The sequence below is a fragment of the Microtus ochrogaster genome, unplaced genomic scaffold (genome assembly GCF_000317375.1).
Source record: "Microtus ochrogaster isolate Prairie Vole_2 unplaced genomic scaffold, MicOch1.0 UNK32, whole genome shotgun sequence".
In the NCBI taxonomy this organism is placed as follows: Eukaryota; Metazoa; Chordata; class Mammalia; order Rodentia; family Cricetidae; genus Microtus; species Microtus ochrogaster.
This window is the reverse complement of record NW_004949130.1, coordinates 2,650,985-2,665,576: the sequence shown is the minus strand read 5'-3', so window position 1 is coordinate 2,665,576 and position 14,592 is coordinate 2,650,985. Positions and strand designations below refer to the sequence as shown.

Sequence of the window (14,592 nt, the reverse complement as noted above, 5' to 3'; positions counted from 1 at the left end):
TAAACAGGAATTGTGGGGTTGCATTCTAACAGCCTCTGGGACCAGCTGCTGTCTCAGCTGTCTGCACCTAGCTGGTGTTAGGGTTTCCATTCATGAGACCAGCTCTGTAGAACCCAGCATTCCTGTGGTCTCTAGGTTCTTAAAAGCCGCTGTAGAAGCCTGTTTTATAGTCTGTGTGGGAAGCAATGACTAGCCCGGGTATGACCGTCTACTCTGCTCCCACTGAGGACAGATGGGGTTCAGGCCCCTTGTGGAAAGGGTGGACAGTGACATCCTATGCAGTGTCCCAAGTCACCATCCAGACTGACCTCCTTGTGCTGTCACAAGGGTCCCTCTTGAGGCCACCTGCCCATCTGGTTCCTACCCTGACTTGTGAGCAGAGCTGGCTGGTTTTGTAGTTGCCACCCCCGCATAGGATCTGGAAGGACCACGGGGGACAGGAGGTTTAGCATTGATGGGGTTCCCCGCAAGCTCTGTCCCCCTCGCAGACACTGGTAGTGAAGCCGAGAAATGCATGTCTGTGACTGCTTTCTTTCCTCAGATGAACTATTGTTATAGGGGAACAGAGTCTTACTGTGCAGTTCAGGCTGGTCTTGGACTTGCAACCCTCTTGCTTCGCCTCCTGAGTGCTGGGATTTCAGGCGTGGGCCACCACATAGGCTAGCAACTAGCCTGCGCTGGAACCCATGCATGCCCAGTCTGGGGGTTTCTTTGCTTCTGCCACACATGTTGGCATGTACCAGTGGAAGGACCATGGTGGGGGGCTGGGGATTCTGGGGTGCACTCTGTATGTAGCACAGCACGGAACACTTATCATGAGGTTTCTGTCGGGCGGTAAGGGTGGTTCTGGAACTGACCTGCTTAGGTGGTGTAGGAGTGTGTACTCAGGGCCAGGGTCTGACAGCCTGCCCTCCTGCCCCCTTTCAGTCTGTCCCTCTTAATGCGGCAAAGACTAATATGCTGGGAAATGACAGGTTAATCCCTCTGTGCTACCCAGGGAACCTAGAATGGCCTGAACACAGGTGGAGCCTACATTTATTGTTGAAGAACAAATGATTTTTGTCAGTGACTTAAGTGGTCCAAGGAGCTGATTTGGAAAGTGTGTGTGCATGCGTGCTTGTGTGCGTGCTTGCATGCGTGCGTATGTATCTACTAGTAAAGGCATCAGAATAATCGAGTCCCTGTTTCTCCTCTCTGCCTACCACCAGGTTCGCTACCTTTTGGAGTGGACAGAGGATGACCTGGACGATGTGGACGAGGCCGTCAGCTCAGTGGATCTAGAATTCTGTCACCCCTTATGCCAGTGCCCCAAGTGTGCTCCAGTCCAGAAGGTTCGACTCTGCCTGTATCTGTGGGACGGGGTGGAGAGGTGGGAGGGACGTGTTGTTCTTTCTGCCTAGGAAGCTCTCTAAGTCATGCCCTAGTGACACAGACATCCCCAGGGGCTGATCAGTCATGTGATGAGGAGAATACCGTCCCTTCTTTGGTTGTTTTCAGCCCACTTGTTACTTAATTTATTTTTGAGACATGGTTTCTCTGTGTAGCCCTGACTGGATGTCACTCTGTAGACCAGGCTGACCTTGAACTCACAGAGATTCACCTGCCTCTATCCCCCTCCCCCCCCAAGTGCTGGGATTAAAAGCATGCACCACCATGGCTTGCTGGACTTTTTATTTTCTATGTATGCTTGTTTTGCTGGCATGTATATTGATGCATCACGTATATGCAGTGCTCATGGAGGCCAGAAGAGCGCGTCAGATGCCCTAGAGCTGGAGTTACAGATGTTTGTGAGCTGCCATGTGGGTGCTGGGAACTCCGGTCCTCTGGAAGAGCAGCCACTGAGCCATCCATCCCTACACACACACACACACACACACACACACACACACACACACACCCTTTTTAAAGATGTGACTTACAGGTAGTAGGATCCAACCTTCGGTGAATACAGTAGTGTTTGTTCTCTATGAGATGCTCTACAGAGCAGTTCCATCTGACCTTTGATTGATTCCTCTCCTCTCAGCATGACTTTAAAGCCATCAGGGGTGAGAGGCAGTTTCATGCTAGGAATGGAAGGGAAATGGGGAGGTGAGGGATGTATTGACTGTCTCAGGAGGTTTGGCAAACCTGTAGCTGATTTGCTTCTTTAATCTCAGTCTGGCTTCAAACTCACTTTGTAGCTAAGGATGACCTTGAACTCCTGACCCTCCTACTTTACCCAGATGAAGGGATTACAGCTGTAATCCTGCCACCCCTGCCAGTTTCCACGCATAGTCTTCCACCATCACGGAAGTACCCCTGCTCATGAAGCCCTCACCCTTCCCGTCCCTACAGACCCATGATCCATCTCCTTGGCATTGGGCTCTGTCACTCCTGGCACTGATGTGTGTTTCCTTGGTAACTGGCCTCGTTACCGAGCACTGCCATGAGCAGCGTTTTGTTCCACCAAATGACCATCGCTTCTCTAGGCTGTGATGCCTTCCAATTTGTGTTTGCAGTTAGGGTTGGTGCCCAGTGTGCCTGTGTGGTTTCCTGATCATCCCAGTCCTCCCCCACCCCCCGGTTTTTCAAGACAGGATTTCTTTGTGTAACAGTGCTGGCTGTCCCGGAACTCAGTTTATAGACCAGGCTGGACTCAGACTCACTGAGATCCACCTGCCTCAGCCTCCCAAGTGCTGAGATTAAAGGCGTGCGCCACCACCGCCCTACGCTCCAGTCTTTTTTATTGAACAGGCTTGGTTTTTCTCACTACATTTCATGGACTGCCCCTTCCTTCAGGCGTAGGTTTTTTTCTCCTTGGAGTTCTTGCCTAACATGATCAGGCATCCTTGTGGAGGGCTTACTTTATTGAAAAATAGAAGTCAGTCTTTTGGTGTTTCATCTCCTTCCAAAAAGCTGGGAAGTCACTCATGGGCCATGTTGAGTCCAGATCCCTCTGTGATCCCAGAATTTGTGTAGGAGTCAGGAGGGAGCAGGGAGGTGGCTTCCATCACCACCCCTGGCCTAGCCTCTTAAGTGTTAATGCCATTTATTTACACCCTCTGCCCTCACTAGAAACTGGCAAGGATTCCTGCCAGTGGCCTTGGTGTCAATGTGACCAACCAGGACGGCTGCTCTCCTCTGCATATGGCCGCCTTGCATGGCCGGACGGACCTCGTCCCCCTCCTGCTGAAGCATGGTGCCTACTCCAGTGCCAGAAACACAAGCCAAGCTGTGCCGCTCCACCTGGCCTGCCAGCAGGGCCACTTCCAGGTATGACCCCACCTCCTTGGACAGCTGAGTAGATGCTTGGTTTTGGCAAGACCCTCACTTAGTGGCAGTGCACTGGGGCGGGGTTCGGGGAGTCCTAGAGGACAGAGCCCACACCTGGGGGATACCAGTGCCCTCCCCACTGCCAATCAGAGCTGCCGCTGTGATTCTGACTGCAGCAAGAGTGAGCCTCTTCTGCCATGGAGCGGATCACTACACTCCCTTAGATCTGCAAAATAGCTTCTTATTGTGTGACGTACAATCAAGACAGAAGTTTACAGTTAGTAGTCTTTGTTTCGTTTTGAGACAAGGTCTTAGTATGTAACTCAGTCTGGTCTCAAACTTTCAGTCCTCCTGCCTCAGCCTCCGGAGTGCTGGGATCACAACTGTCCTGGAACTAGCTCTTGTAGACCAGGCTGGCCTTGAACTCACAGAGATCCGCCTGCCTCTGCCTCCCGAGTGCTGGGATTAAATCCCTCTGTTTTTTTTTTTTGTTGTTGTTGTTGTTTGGTTGGTTGGTTTTTTGTTTTTTTTGTCTTTTGTTTTTTTTTTTTTTCCGGGACAGGGTTTCTCTGTTTCTTTGGAGCCTGGCCTGGTACTAGCTCTTGTGAACTCACAGAGATCCGCCTGCCACTGTGTCCCGAGTGCTGGGATTAAAGGTGTGCGCCACCACCGCCCGGCTCCCCTCTGGGTTTTAAAGGCAGGGCCATGTTTCCAGTCAGCATGCCTCTTGGATGTCCAGCAGGCTGCTTCCCACCATGTACTGGAAGCAATGGCTGCAGGTTCTCCGTAGGCAGCAATAAAGATGGAAACCCAGTGCCTGGTGCATTGTAGGCATGGAACCGCCCCCTGGCGATGTGACTCCTCCTCTGCTAGTCATCTCTGTCCTCCACAGGGTCCATTTCCCTGAGAAGAAAGACTTCTTTTCCTAAATTATAATTAAGATTGACATTTTTTTCTTCTCTGAACTAGGTGGTAAAATGCCTTTTAGACTCCAATGCAAAACCTAATAAAAAGGACCTCGGCGGGAACACGCCCCTCATTTATGCCTGCTCTGGTGGTCACCATGAAGTCGCTGCACTCTTGCTACAGGTGAGAGCCCTCCCCTCCCTGCCATACCAGACCCCTCCCTCCCTTCCTCCCTCCCTCCCTCCCTTCCTCCCTCCCTCCCTCCCTTCTTCCCTCCTTTCTTGGTTTTGTAGTTTCAAAATCTACACAGGGTTTCTCTACCGCCTGCCTCCACCTCCTGAGTGCTGGGATAAAAGGCATGAGCCACCACCATTCAGCTAGACTTTTTAAAACAACTTTGTTTTTATAGGCTTTAAGGATTTGTTTATTTTTATTTTATGTGTGTTTGTGTTTTGCCCTGCATGTATGTATGTGTGCCATGTATATGCAGTGCCCACAGAGACCAGAAGAAGGCACAGGTTTCCTTGGAACTGGCATTAACAGGCAGTTGTGAGCTGTCTGATGTTGCTGGCAACTGTTGCTTTCTTTAATCCTCAGCAATTTAAGAAAACATTTTTCTGTTTAACATAGGAAATTGTTGTTAAAAGAAAACTGTTGCTTAAAACCTTGCTTTGGGGACTAACAAGATGGCTCAGCAGTCAAGGCTGGTCTTGCAGAGGACCTGACTTTGGCTCCCAGCACCGTATCAGGTGGCCTACAACCACCGGAAACGAGAGCCCCGGTTATTGCTGCTTCTGGCCCCTCTAGGCACCTGTGTGCCTCCGCATAGACCCACACAACCATACACACGTGCACATCATTAAAAATTGAAAAGGAAGACAAAAAAGTCCAGCTTAATTTTTAAAAAGAAGTTGCACGAATTTTCTAGTGAACCACACACCTGTTAATCCTAACACCCAGGAGACTGAGTTTGAGGCCAGCCTGTGGTACATAGTGACATCATCTCAAAAACAGACTACTTTTTTTTTTTTTGATAGACTCTCACTGTGTAGCTTTGGCTGGCCTTGAACTCACCAGGTAGACTAGAGCTATCAAAGAGATAGGCTTGCCTCTGCCTCCTGAGTGTTTAGATTAAAGGTGTGTTTCACTACCCTGTCTTTAGAAACTAAGTTTATGGTCCTGGGAGGTAGCCCAGCAGGTAGAAGTGCTTGTGCAAGCCCAGCTCCCTGAATTCTAAACTCCAGCCAGGGATCCAGGGAAAGGCGGACACTGGAGCTGGAGAGACGGCTCAGCCGCATGAAGAGCACTGGCTTTTCTTTTCTTTTTTCTTTTTCTTTTCTTTCCTTTTTCATTTTTATTTTTGTGTTTTTGAGACAAGGTTTCTCTGTGTGGCCCTGGCTATCCTGGAACTCACTCTGTGGACCAGGCTGGCCTTGAAATCAGAGATCCGCCTGCCTCTGTCTCCCAAGTGCTGGAATTAAAGGTGTGTGCCACCATGTCCGGCTTACTGGCTGCTCTTTCAGAGGATCCAAGTTCGGTTCCTAGCACCCACAGAGTGGCTTACAACCATCCATCTCCAGGGTATTTGGCACCCTTTTACGGCCTGCAAAGCCACCAGGCATGCACACAATGCACATACATGCACACTGGCCAAACATTCCAACACATAAAATAAAAATAAATAGACCTTTAAAAAGGCTGTGGATGCCCTGTGGTTCATGCCTATAATCCCAGCAGTCCAACCTCCAGATGGGAGGCAGGGACAGGAGAGCTGGCAAGATGCTCCCCTATGCAGTAGAGCAGCAGAAACAAGACAGAAGGAGAGATCAACCAGAGAGTTGTTTTCTGACCTCCATATTCATGCTGTGGCACACATAAGGAAATTTTTAAAAAGTAATTTTATAGCGAGCAGTCACATAGACTCTGCATCTCCTGTCCCCCCTCTCTCCTAGCACGGGGCCGCCATCAATGCTTCCAACAACAAAGGCAACACAGCCCTGCACGAGGCTGTGCTGGGAAGGCATGCCTTGGTGGTGGAGCTGCTTCTGTTCCACGGAGCATCTGTTGACATCCTGAACAAGAGGCAGTACACAGCCGTGGACTGTGCAGAACAGGTGATACGCGGCTTTTGCGGGCTGAGCACCAGTGCTCCCTGAAGCGTGTTCAAGCCAGGTGTGAGAGGGCAACAGCCAGGCTCCTTGGTGCTCTGTGCTGAGCTAAGTGAGCATGCCAGACGTCCACTGGCAGGGCTGGATCCTAGCCACTGTCACCTGGTTGGACATGCTCACAATGCCGGTGTGCATTCTTTCTGGGTATTTCCAAGGCCCGAGCGAAGGCAGAGCACCTGAGTGAAGGCAGAGCACCTGAGTGAAGGCAGAGCACCTGAGTGAAGGCAGAGCACCTGAGTGAAGGCAGAGCACCTGAGTGAAGGCAGAGCACCTGAGTGAAGGCAGAGCACCTGAGTGAAGGCAGAGTATCTGAGTGAAGGCAGAGCACCTATCTGTTGCCACCATTAGACACCTTGGTCTAGTACACAGAGATGCTGTCACATCTGGGAAGTGGCAGGGTAGATGCCAGGATGGATTGGCCAGCCCTGTAGCATAATGGAGAGTCTTAGTTTGTAGGGATTTAAGTTCCTCAGATCCGGAGAGAATTTAGATCCCCAGTTTACTAATCCCTCCAGCAATCATGCTGAAAGTTGCCTTCCTCTGTTCTGTCTTCATGGTAAATCTCGGCTTTAAACTCCAAATAGACAGCCAGTTGGTTGCTGATTGATCCAACAGAGATGTTAAAGTCACTATAAATCCAATTTATTTTAGGCCTATTTAAGGGTGGCGACATGGCTCAGTGGGTAGAGCACCTGCCTAGAATTCCCCAGTGAGGGGCTGGAGGTGCAAGGTCCTGGGTAATATCCCTAGCACCTCAAAAGGAAAAACTTTTAAATATTGTCTCTTATTGCCTTAATCTAGAGATGGGATATACTGTAAGGTGTGTCAGGTGTTGGTGAATTTTGGGTGTCCTTGAAAGGGTGGAAGTACGTGTGAGGGTTGACGTTACTTTTTGTTTAGTACTTTCTCAAAGACGGTGGTGCCAAGAATGTTCTATTGTGGGCTGGGCGATGGCTCCTGAACAGTCTCCTAGTAACCATATAGTGACAGCCCTACTGCGCTTACCCCAGTTTAACACGCAGGCTGGGGTTCCTAGTGAAGGCCAGAGCGGCTCCTAAAGGAAGAACAGAATCTTTATTTGAAAAGTGTTTCTCTGTTGCCCAAACTTGAACTCCTCAGCTCCAGCTGTTGTCTAGCCTCAGCCCTAAGTGCTGGGACAGCAGGCACGGCCCGGATGTGTTCTCATTGCTGTGATGTTGTTGCAGAGCTAAGTTAGGGCGAGGGTTCAGCCACACCAATATATTGATATTTAGATGGAAACCCGAGCCACAGTCTGCTGAGAAAACACTAAAACTGCCCCGTGACATTTTCCCTCTTCAACTGCAGGATTCAAAAATAATGGAGTTGCTGCAGGTAGTGCCAAGTTGTGTTGCGTCCTTAAACAATGTCGCCGAGACAGACCACAAGGAATGTGTGACTGTTAAGATCAGAAAAAAATGTAAGTGCTTCTAAAAATTCTTGATCGGGGTCCATTTGGGAATTCCTGAGTAGCTGGTGCATTTTGAGTGTGTGTGTGTGTGTGTGTCTGTCTGTCTGTCTGTCTGTCTGTATGAGATAGCGAGCATGTGTGTGTGTCGGGGTCAACCCTGGTGGCATTCCTCGGGAGCCACCCAGCTTGTGTTTCAGAGGGCTTCCCGCTGGGCTGGAGCCTCTGGAGTAGGCAAGGCTGGCTGGCCAGCAAAGCAGGACTCTATCTGTCTCTGCTTCCCCAATGCTAAGAGTACAAGCATATAGCACCACACCTGGTGGTGTATTTGTGCACTGTGTGTGTGCCTGGTGCCCTTGGCGACTAGAAGGGCATCAGATGCCCTGGAACTGGAGTTGCAGTCACTATGTGGTTGCTGGGAACCAAACCATGGCTCTCTGGAAGAGCAACCAGTGCTCTGAACCACTGAGCCTTTGGTTCTGGCGCAGGAGCTCAGATCTGCATGCTTCCATGGCAGGCACTTTACCAACCAAGATATCTCCCCAGCCCTTCAGTGTGTATATAGTACATATACAGTGTGTGTGTGTGTGTGTGTGTATGTATATATTTGTTTTGACATTTCTGTGGTGTTGGGCGTGAACCTGTGGCTTCAGCTTCATACATGCCAAGCAGGTGCTATACTACTGAGTCATGCTCCTGCCTCTATTTTCATTTAATTATAAAAAGTGTAATTTTGTCATGGCGTGGAGGGATATGGGGACCATTAAAACCATGCTAGATCATGATTCATCAGGTGAAGAGCTGTTTTGTTTTTTTTTTTTTTTTTTTTTTTTTTTTGTTTTTTCGAGACAGGGTTTCTCTGTGGCTTTGGAGCCTGTCCTGGAACTAGCTCTGTAGACCAGGCTGGTCTCAAACTCACAGAGATCCACCTGCCTCTGCCTCCCGAGTGCTGGGATTAAAGGCATGCGCCACCACCGCCCAGCTGAAGAGCTGTTTTTGAGTTAAATAATTTTATGGTCGGGGTCACTATATGAGGAACTGTATTAAAGGCCACAGCATTAGGAAGGTTGGGAACCACTGCCCTAAAGATTTTCCCTTTTTCCACTATAATGAGAATGTAAACTATGACCTTGCACTTGCTAGGCAATTGCCAACTTCTCCTGCCCTCTTTTAAGATTGTTTTTAGTTATGTATATATGTGCACATCTGTATGTGGGTATGTGCATATGAGTGCAGGTGCTCTGGAGTCCAGAAGAGGGCGACAGAGCCCTTGAGACCAGAGTTACAGGGGCTGTGTCTTTTCTAACAGTGAGTGGTCAACCCTCTTAACTATCTGAACTGTTGAGCTGTCTTCCCAGCCCTTTTTGGTTCAAATTTGCAGGGCACCAAGGGGTGGTGGTGATGATTGGAACAGCACCTGGCCAACAGTGTCCGATTGAGTACTTTCTCTTTTTTTATTTTTATCAGTTGCAGGAGTTTAATTTAGTTTTATTTTTATGTACACTAGTGTTTTGCCTGCAAAGTATATCTAGATGACGGTGTCAGATCCCCTGAAACAGGAGTTACAAATGTTAGCTGCCTTATGTGTGCTGGGAACTGAATCCAGGGCCTCTAGAAGTGCAGTTAATGCTCTTAACTGCTGAGCCATTTTTCCAGCCCGAATACTTTCTTTCTCTTTAAAAGGTTATTTGAAAGAGATTGTTTTATGAGCATTTCAAAACTGAGTTTGAATGCAGTTGCAACCATGTAGATGAACCCACTCGCATTCCTGGATAATCCCAGGGGCTGGAGAGATGGCTCAGCGGTTAAGAGCATTGCCTGCTCTTCCAAAGGTCCTGAGTTCAGTTCCCAGCAACCACATGGTGGCTCATAACCATCTGTAATGGTGCCCTCTTCTGGCCTTCAGGCATACACACAGAAAGAATATTGCATACATAGATAATCCCAGGGTGACCTTGGCCATAACGGGCCACAGCTGAGAAGCGTCAGTGTGTAGACTTGACTTTGTCTAACCAGGGTTTGCATAAGGAACAACTAGGTACAGGTTTTTAAAGCAGATTCCACACTTAGTTTTCCAAGTTTTGTTGAGCTAGGAAATCAGAGAACTTGTTTGTGCTACAGGTTTTTTGTTTGTTTGTTTTTTGAGACATGGTTTCTGTGTAGCCCAGAACTTGCTTTGTAGACCAGGCTGGCCTTCAGACTCAGAGAGATCCACCTGCTTGTGCCTCCCAAGTGCTGGGATTAAAGGTGTGCACCACCACGCCCAGCCCATTTCCTTTTACTTACAAAATTTTCATGTTTTACTCTTTTTTTTCCACAGGGAATCCCAAAATGTACAACCTGCCAGAAGAGCCTTTTAGGAGACAGTTTTGCCTCGTTAACCCTGGGGCGCGGCTCCAGTGAGTATCTAGTTCCAGTTGACTTTCGTGGTTCTGACTGAGGTTTGCTTCCAGGGGCTGCTGAAGTGTGCAGCTTTAACTGTGCGTGCAATGCTGCCATCTTGTGGCCGGCAGAAGGCTTCCAGCCATTACCCAGATGCTTAACTTGGTGTTGGATTACTACTTGGTTTATTTTGCATTTCAGGGCAAGAACTTCAAGGGAAACCCTGGGAAGGGATAGAAGTGTGCCTGATCTTTCTGGAGGTTCTCTGCAGGAGGTGAGTGATTACCCAGCAAGGGCTTATCGCCCAACTTTTTAAAAAATAACCCCCAGTGGACATGTCTCCTCAACACTCCTCATCTCACTGCCCCCTTCAGTGAAAGAATTAGCAGCAGCAGCTGAAACTTCAGCTCACCGTGAAGCAAGAGTGTGGACTTAGGAGTAAATTTTAAATTACAGCTCTAGACAAGCATGGTGGTGCACATCTTTGCTCCCAGCACTTGGGAGACAGAGGTGGGTGGATCTCTGAGTTCAAGACCTGATCTCCAAAAATTATAAAATTACAGTCCTGAGCCAAGAGAGTCGAGGAGACGTGCAGAGTCGTGGTGTACATGGAAAGCTGCAACTCAGTGTGAACAGAGAGAATAGCCCAGATTTTACTGCCTTTTAATATTTGGAATATGGACAGTGTGTGCATAATGTAATGTTATAACCCCCATGGTTCTTTATGTACCCAACTTCCTACTGAATCAGTTGGTTAGAAAAACTCCGATATAGTCTATTCTGCCTTTCCCGGCTGCTGCAGAAAGAATGGCATGCTCGCCACAGGTTTGCTGGGACAGATACACAAAACTTACAGATGATCATTTTAGAGAATCTACTTAACAATTAGTGTGGCAAATTTAGCACCCCCCTTTACTAAGACAGAGTTTCATAGTAACGTAGACTGTCCTCAAACTCATGGTTATCTTCCTGCCTCAGTCTTCCAAGGGCCAGGGTTACTGGTGTGAGCTGCCATGTGCAGCTTACATGACAAAATGTGATTTCATATTTAATGTTCCATAGCTTTGCTGGGTATCCTGCCCAAGAGCAGGGATAGAACGTCTTGCTGAGGGTCAGTCAAGTGTGCTCTCCCCTTGCTGAGTGACAGTCAGGTACCCATACTGTGCGGTTTCCTTGCTGGAAAAGCAGGAGCCGCAACAGCACACACTGATGAGAGATTAGAAGCACAAAGTGGTGCTGGAAAGATGGCTCAGAGGTCAAGAGAGTTCAATTCCCAGCAACCACGTGGTGGCTCACAACCACCTATAATAAGATCTGGCGCCCTCTTCTGGCTTGCAGGGATTTATGCAGGCAGAATTCTATATACATACTAAACAAAAATCCTTAAAAAGTGGGGGAAAAGGAAAAAAACACACAAAACACTTTGTGTGTGTCTCATGGAGCATGACAGTCACCTGTCACAGGAACATCAAACTGTCACTGTGTCTGTGGGGGGGTTATCAGTGTGTAATCAGATAGAGCTGATGCTACTTAGTGGTTTAAAACACACAGTACAGCCATAACCTCAGTTTTCTCTTTTCTTCAGCCAGAGAAGCAAAGAGTCACGGAAATTCAGAATGACTCATCAGACCAGAACAGATGCCGGGCTTCTGAGGAAGGAAACAAGGGGATCCCAGAGAGGCCTGTACCAAGGCATTCTCCTGGACACAGGCGGATGGTCCGCCGGCATACGGTCAATGATGCAGCCATACCCCAGCTCCCAGAGGTGACTGGCCACCTGACCACCCAAGAGGGTGGTGTTTCTCAATCTTAGCAGTAAGGGATTGGTAAATTTGCTACGGAGACATGAGTTTGCAGTAAGATGGTGAGCATGGATGCAACTTAGAACCAAGCATACTTTATAAATAACCAGCTTGAGAGACCGTCCCTTGGACTTACCACCCTCTCTCTTCAAAGCTAACTAATATACTTGAAAAGGAATAAGAGGGAGTGAATGAGCCCCTTCAGTTTAGGATTTGGATTTCCTGGTTATGAACAAAGGCTTCACACCATCAGATTCTGATCTTTGGCTGGAAGGTGCTGGGTGTCTGTGGTGTGGATAAGCGGGCAAACCCTATGCTAGAAAGATCCTCATGTCCGGGAGACATCAAGAGAAGCAATGCCAGTCCTGTGGAACTGGATGCCAGCCGGAGAAGCATCCTGTTGGGATGAAGAAATGGAACCTGGAAACACTTGATCTGGGAAGTGCCTGAATGCCATTTTGATGTCCATCCCACTGAAAAGGACCTGCCATTTTGCCTTGTTCTACACATGTATGGGGAAGGTTGGCCGTCACTTTCCCAACAACACAGACACTTGGGTCACTGCACGTGTGCACCTGTAGCAGTTTCTGCTCACACTCCTTTCCGTTAAGAGCCTCCCTGACAGCACACCTGACGATGGGTACTGGAGAGCAGCTTTGGCACATCTTAAATCTTTTGATTCAAATTCAAAATTTACAGCACAAGCCAGGTCAGAGTTTAAGTTAGAATTCATTGCCATTAATTCCTTTTTATAACTTTCTATAGATTCTATTATTTTTTTATGTTCCTGATCCTAAAGTTGCAAACATGGGTTCATCCTGAGTCCGTTTTCAGAGGACTTTGTAAAGAGGAAATGACTTTGTGCACACTCTTGAAGATCTGTGCGGATGTATAGAAGGGAGGGGCTGATTATTTTTCTACAAAGTAATTTATGATTTCTAATTTTCTAATGTGCCTTGGATATGTGCCAAATGATGGAAACGAAAACAGTAAACTCTATGATTCTTGAGCATGTGATGTAAGCTTTTTTATTTTGTTGGGTAGTTCCTCAGCCACCCTTCTGTAAACCTCTTGTGAAAATTTCCCCCCAAGGGAGATGGAATTTGCCTATTCCTTTTTCCTGAGGTCCCAATGACAAACCAAGGTATGATTGATTACACTGGAGTTCACTCTGGGGAACGAAGTTTATTGAGCTTGAGCTTCCTTACAGAGCAATGGGTGAGAAGCGTTAAAAGTAGTCACACTGGAAGGTCATGGATGAGGAATCATGCCTGTGTAGATGGAGCCCCGTTCCCTAGTCTTTCCTTGCCTTTCTATATATGCACGCTAGCCCCTCCCAGAGGCCATGTGCAATCGCAGGCTGGAGGAGGTGGTTACATGATTGTCACACTCACTCCTACCGTAAAGGAACAGTAACAGTCAACACACCCACCCAGCCACAATGATGAACATGGTGTAGTCTGGCTGAGGGGACAGTCCTGCACAACACCGTGCTGTGTGAAAGCAGTCCTCACTGGACGGATGCAGTGTCTCCTGTGAGTCACTAGCACACTCACCTCCGTCATGCAGAGCAAACCATCGCCCATGCACCCGCTCAGGATCGATGCAGTGAAGATGGCTCAATGTTTGCCCATAGACACTCCTGGTTTACTTAAGTTACCCAGGCTAGCCTTGCTTTCCCAAGGAGCTGGGACTACAGGTCTGCACCAGCACAGGAAACAGGAAAAGAACGAATCTAGCCTCCTGGCACAGAATGAGTATGGGTGCTCTCTGTTGGTTTGTTGATTCTTCTCTTTCCCACTTAATGAGAATGGGTACTGGCCTACTTTTCTGTGTGCCTCATGACCACACAGGAAAGAAAAGGGCATCAGACCCCCTGAGACCAGAGTTCTGGGTGGTTGTGAGGTGCCCTATGGGTGCTGGGTATCCCATCCAGACCCTCTGAAAAATGGCCAGTGCTAACAGCTGAGCCATCTCTCCAGGCCTTCCTTTTTCATTCTTAACAAACCACGTTATTGATGTGTGCTGCTCTAGCTCTGTGACCTCATGGTTCATCAGGGCAGATTCTAAAGAGGCAGACACAGGCAGCTGAGCGGAGTTTCAGCTTAAAGGGCGCAGGCTCACTTGCCAACCACTGGAGCAATCATTCTTCCATGTGTTTCTGCAGTTGCTTTCCCCACTTAAAATGAAATGTTGACATGGCCATTAAAATTGGCAATACTCAAACCTGTGTTGTTTGTAATTCCAAGCACTGCCAGTGCCCTGCCTGCAGGCTGACTGCACACAGCATGTTAGCTGTCTTCAGGACCCCATCCTGGCACAGTCAACTTTCTTCAACACACCTCATGCACCGGGACTGGTGACTGTAAGGAAACGTGTAACAAAACTTGCAGAGACATGTCGGGTATCTTTCTATTGTTTCATATCAATGAGCCATAAAGCAAATTTGAAGTAGAACTAGTAATCTGAAGATGTGCACTGTTTACTTAGTACCGTGTTCAGTTCCCAGCATCACAAAGACCAGGTGTGGTACACTTATGTAATCTCAGCACCAGAGATGTGGAGGCAGGAAATCAGTTCTGAGATCATCCTTGGCTAAATGGAGAGTGGAGACCAGCTTTGACATAACAGCAACAACAAACCCGAACATATTCAA

General features: G+C 48.2%; 1 protein-coding gene across 2 annotated transcripts in view; it reads left to right on the top strand.

The window, feature by feature from the left end:
• The window catches only part of Ankrd27 (ankyrin repeat domain 27), a 53,355-nt gene extending 40,410 nt beyond the window's left edge, over window positions 1-12,945 (top strand). For both annotated transcript variants that reach the window (XM_005368413.2, XM_026789917.1), the window contains exons 22-29: window positions 1,209-1,331; window positions 3,055-3,252; window positions 4,222-4,341; window positions 6,111-6,272; window positions 7,653-7,764; window positions 10,073-10,151; window positions 10,336-10,408; window positions 11,720-12,945. In XM_005368413.2, the coding sequence (XP_005368470.1) occupies window positions 1,209-1,331; window positions 3,055-3,252; window positions 4,222-4,341; window positions 6,111-6,272; window positions 7,653-7,764; window positions 10,073-10,151; window positions 10,336-10,408; window positions 11,720-11,947 (1,095 nt within the window). In that variant the 3' untranslated portion in view covers window positions 11,948-12,945. The remainder of the gene's footprint in view (window positions 1-1,208; window positions 1,332-3,054; window positions 3,253-4,221; window positions 4,342-6,110; window positions 6,273-7,652; window positions 7,765-10,072; window positions 10,152-10,335; window positions 10,409-11,719) is intronic.
• Window positions 12,946-14,592: the final 1,647 nt, after the last annotated feature.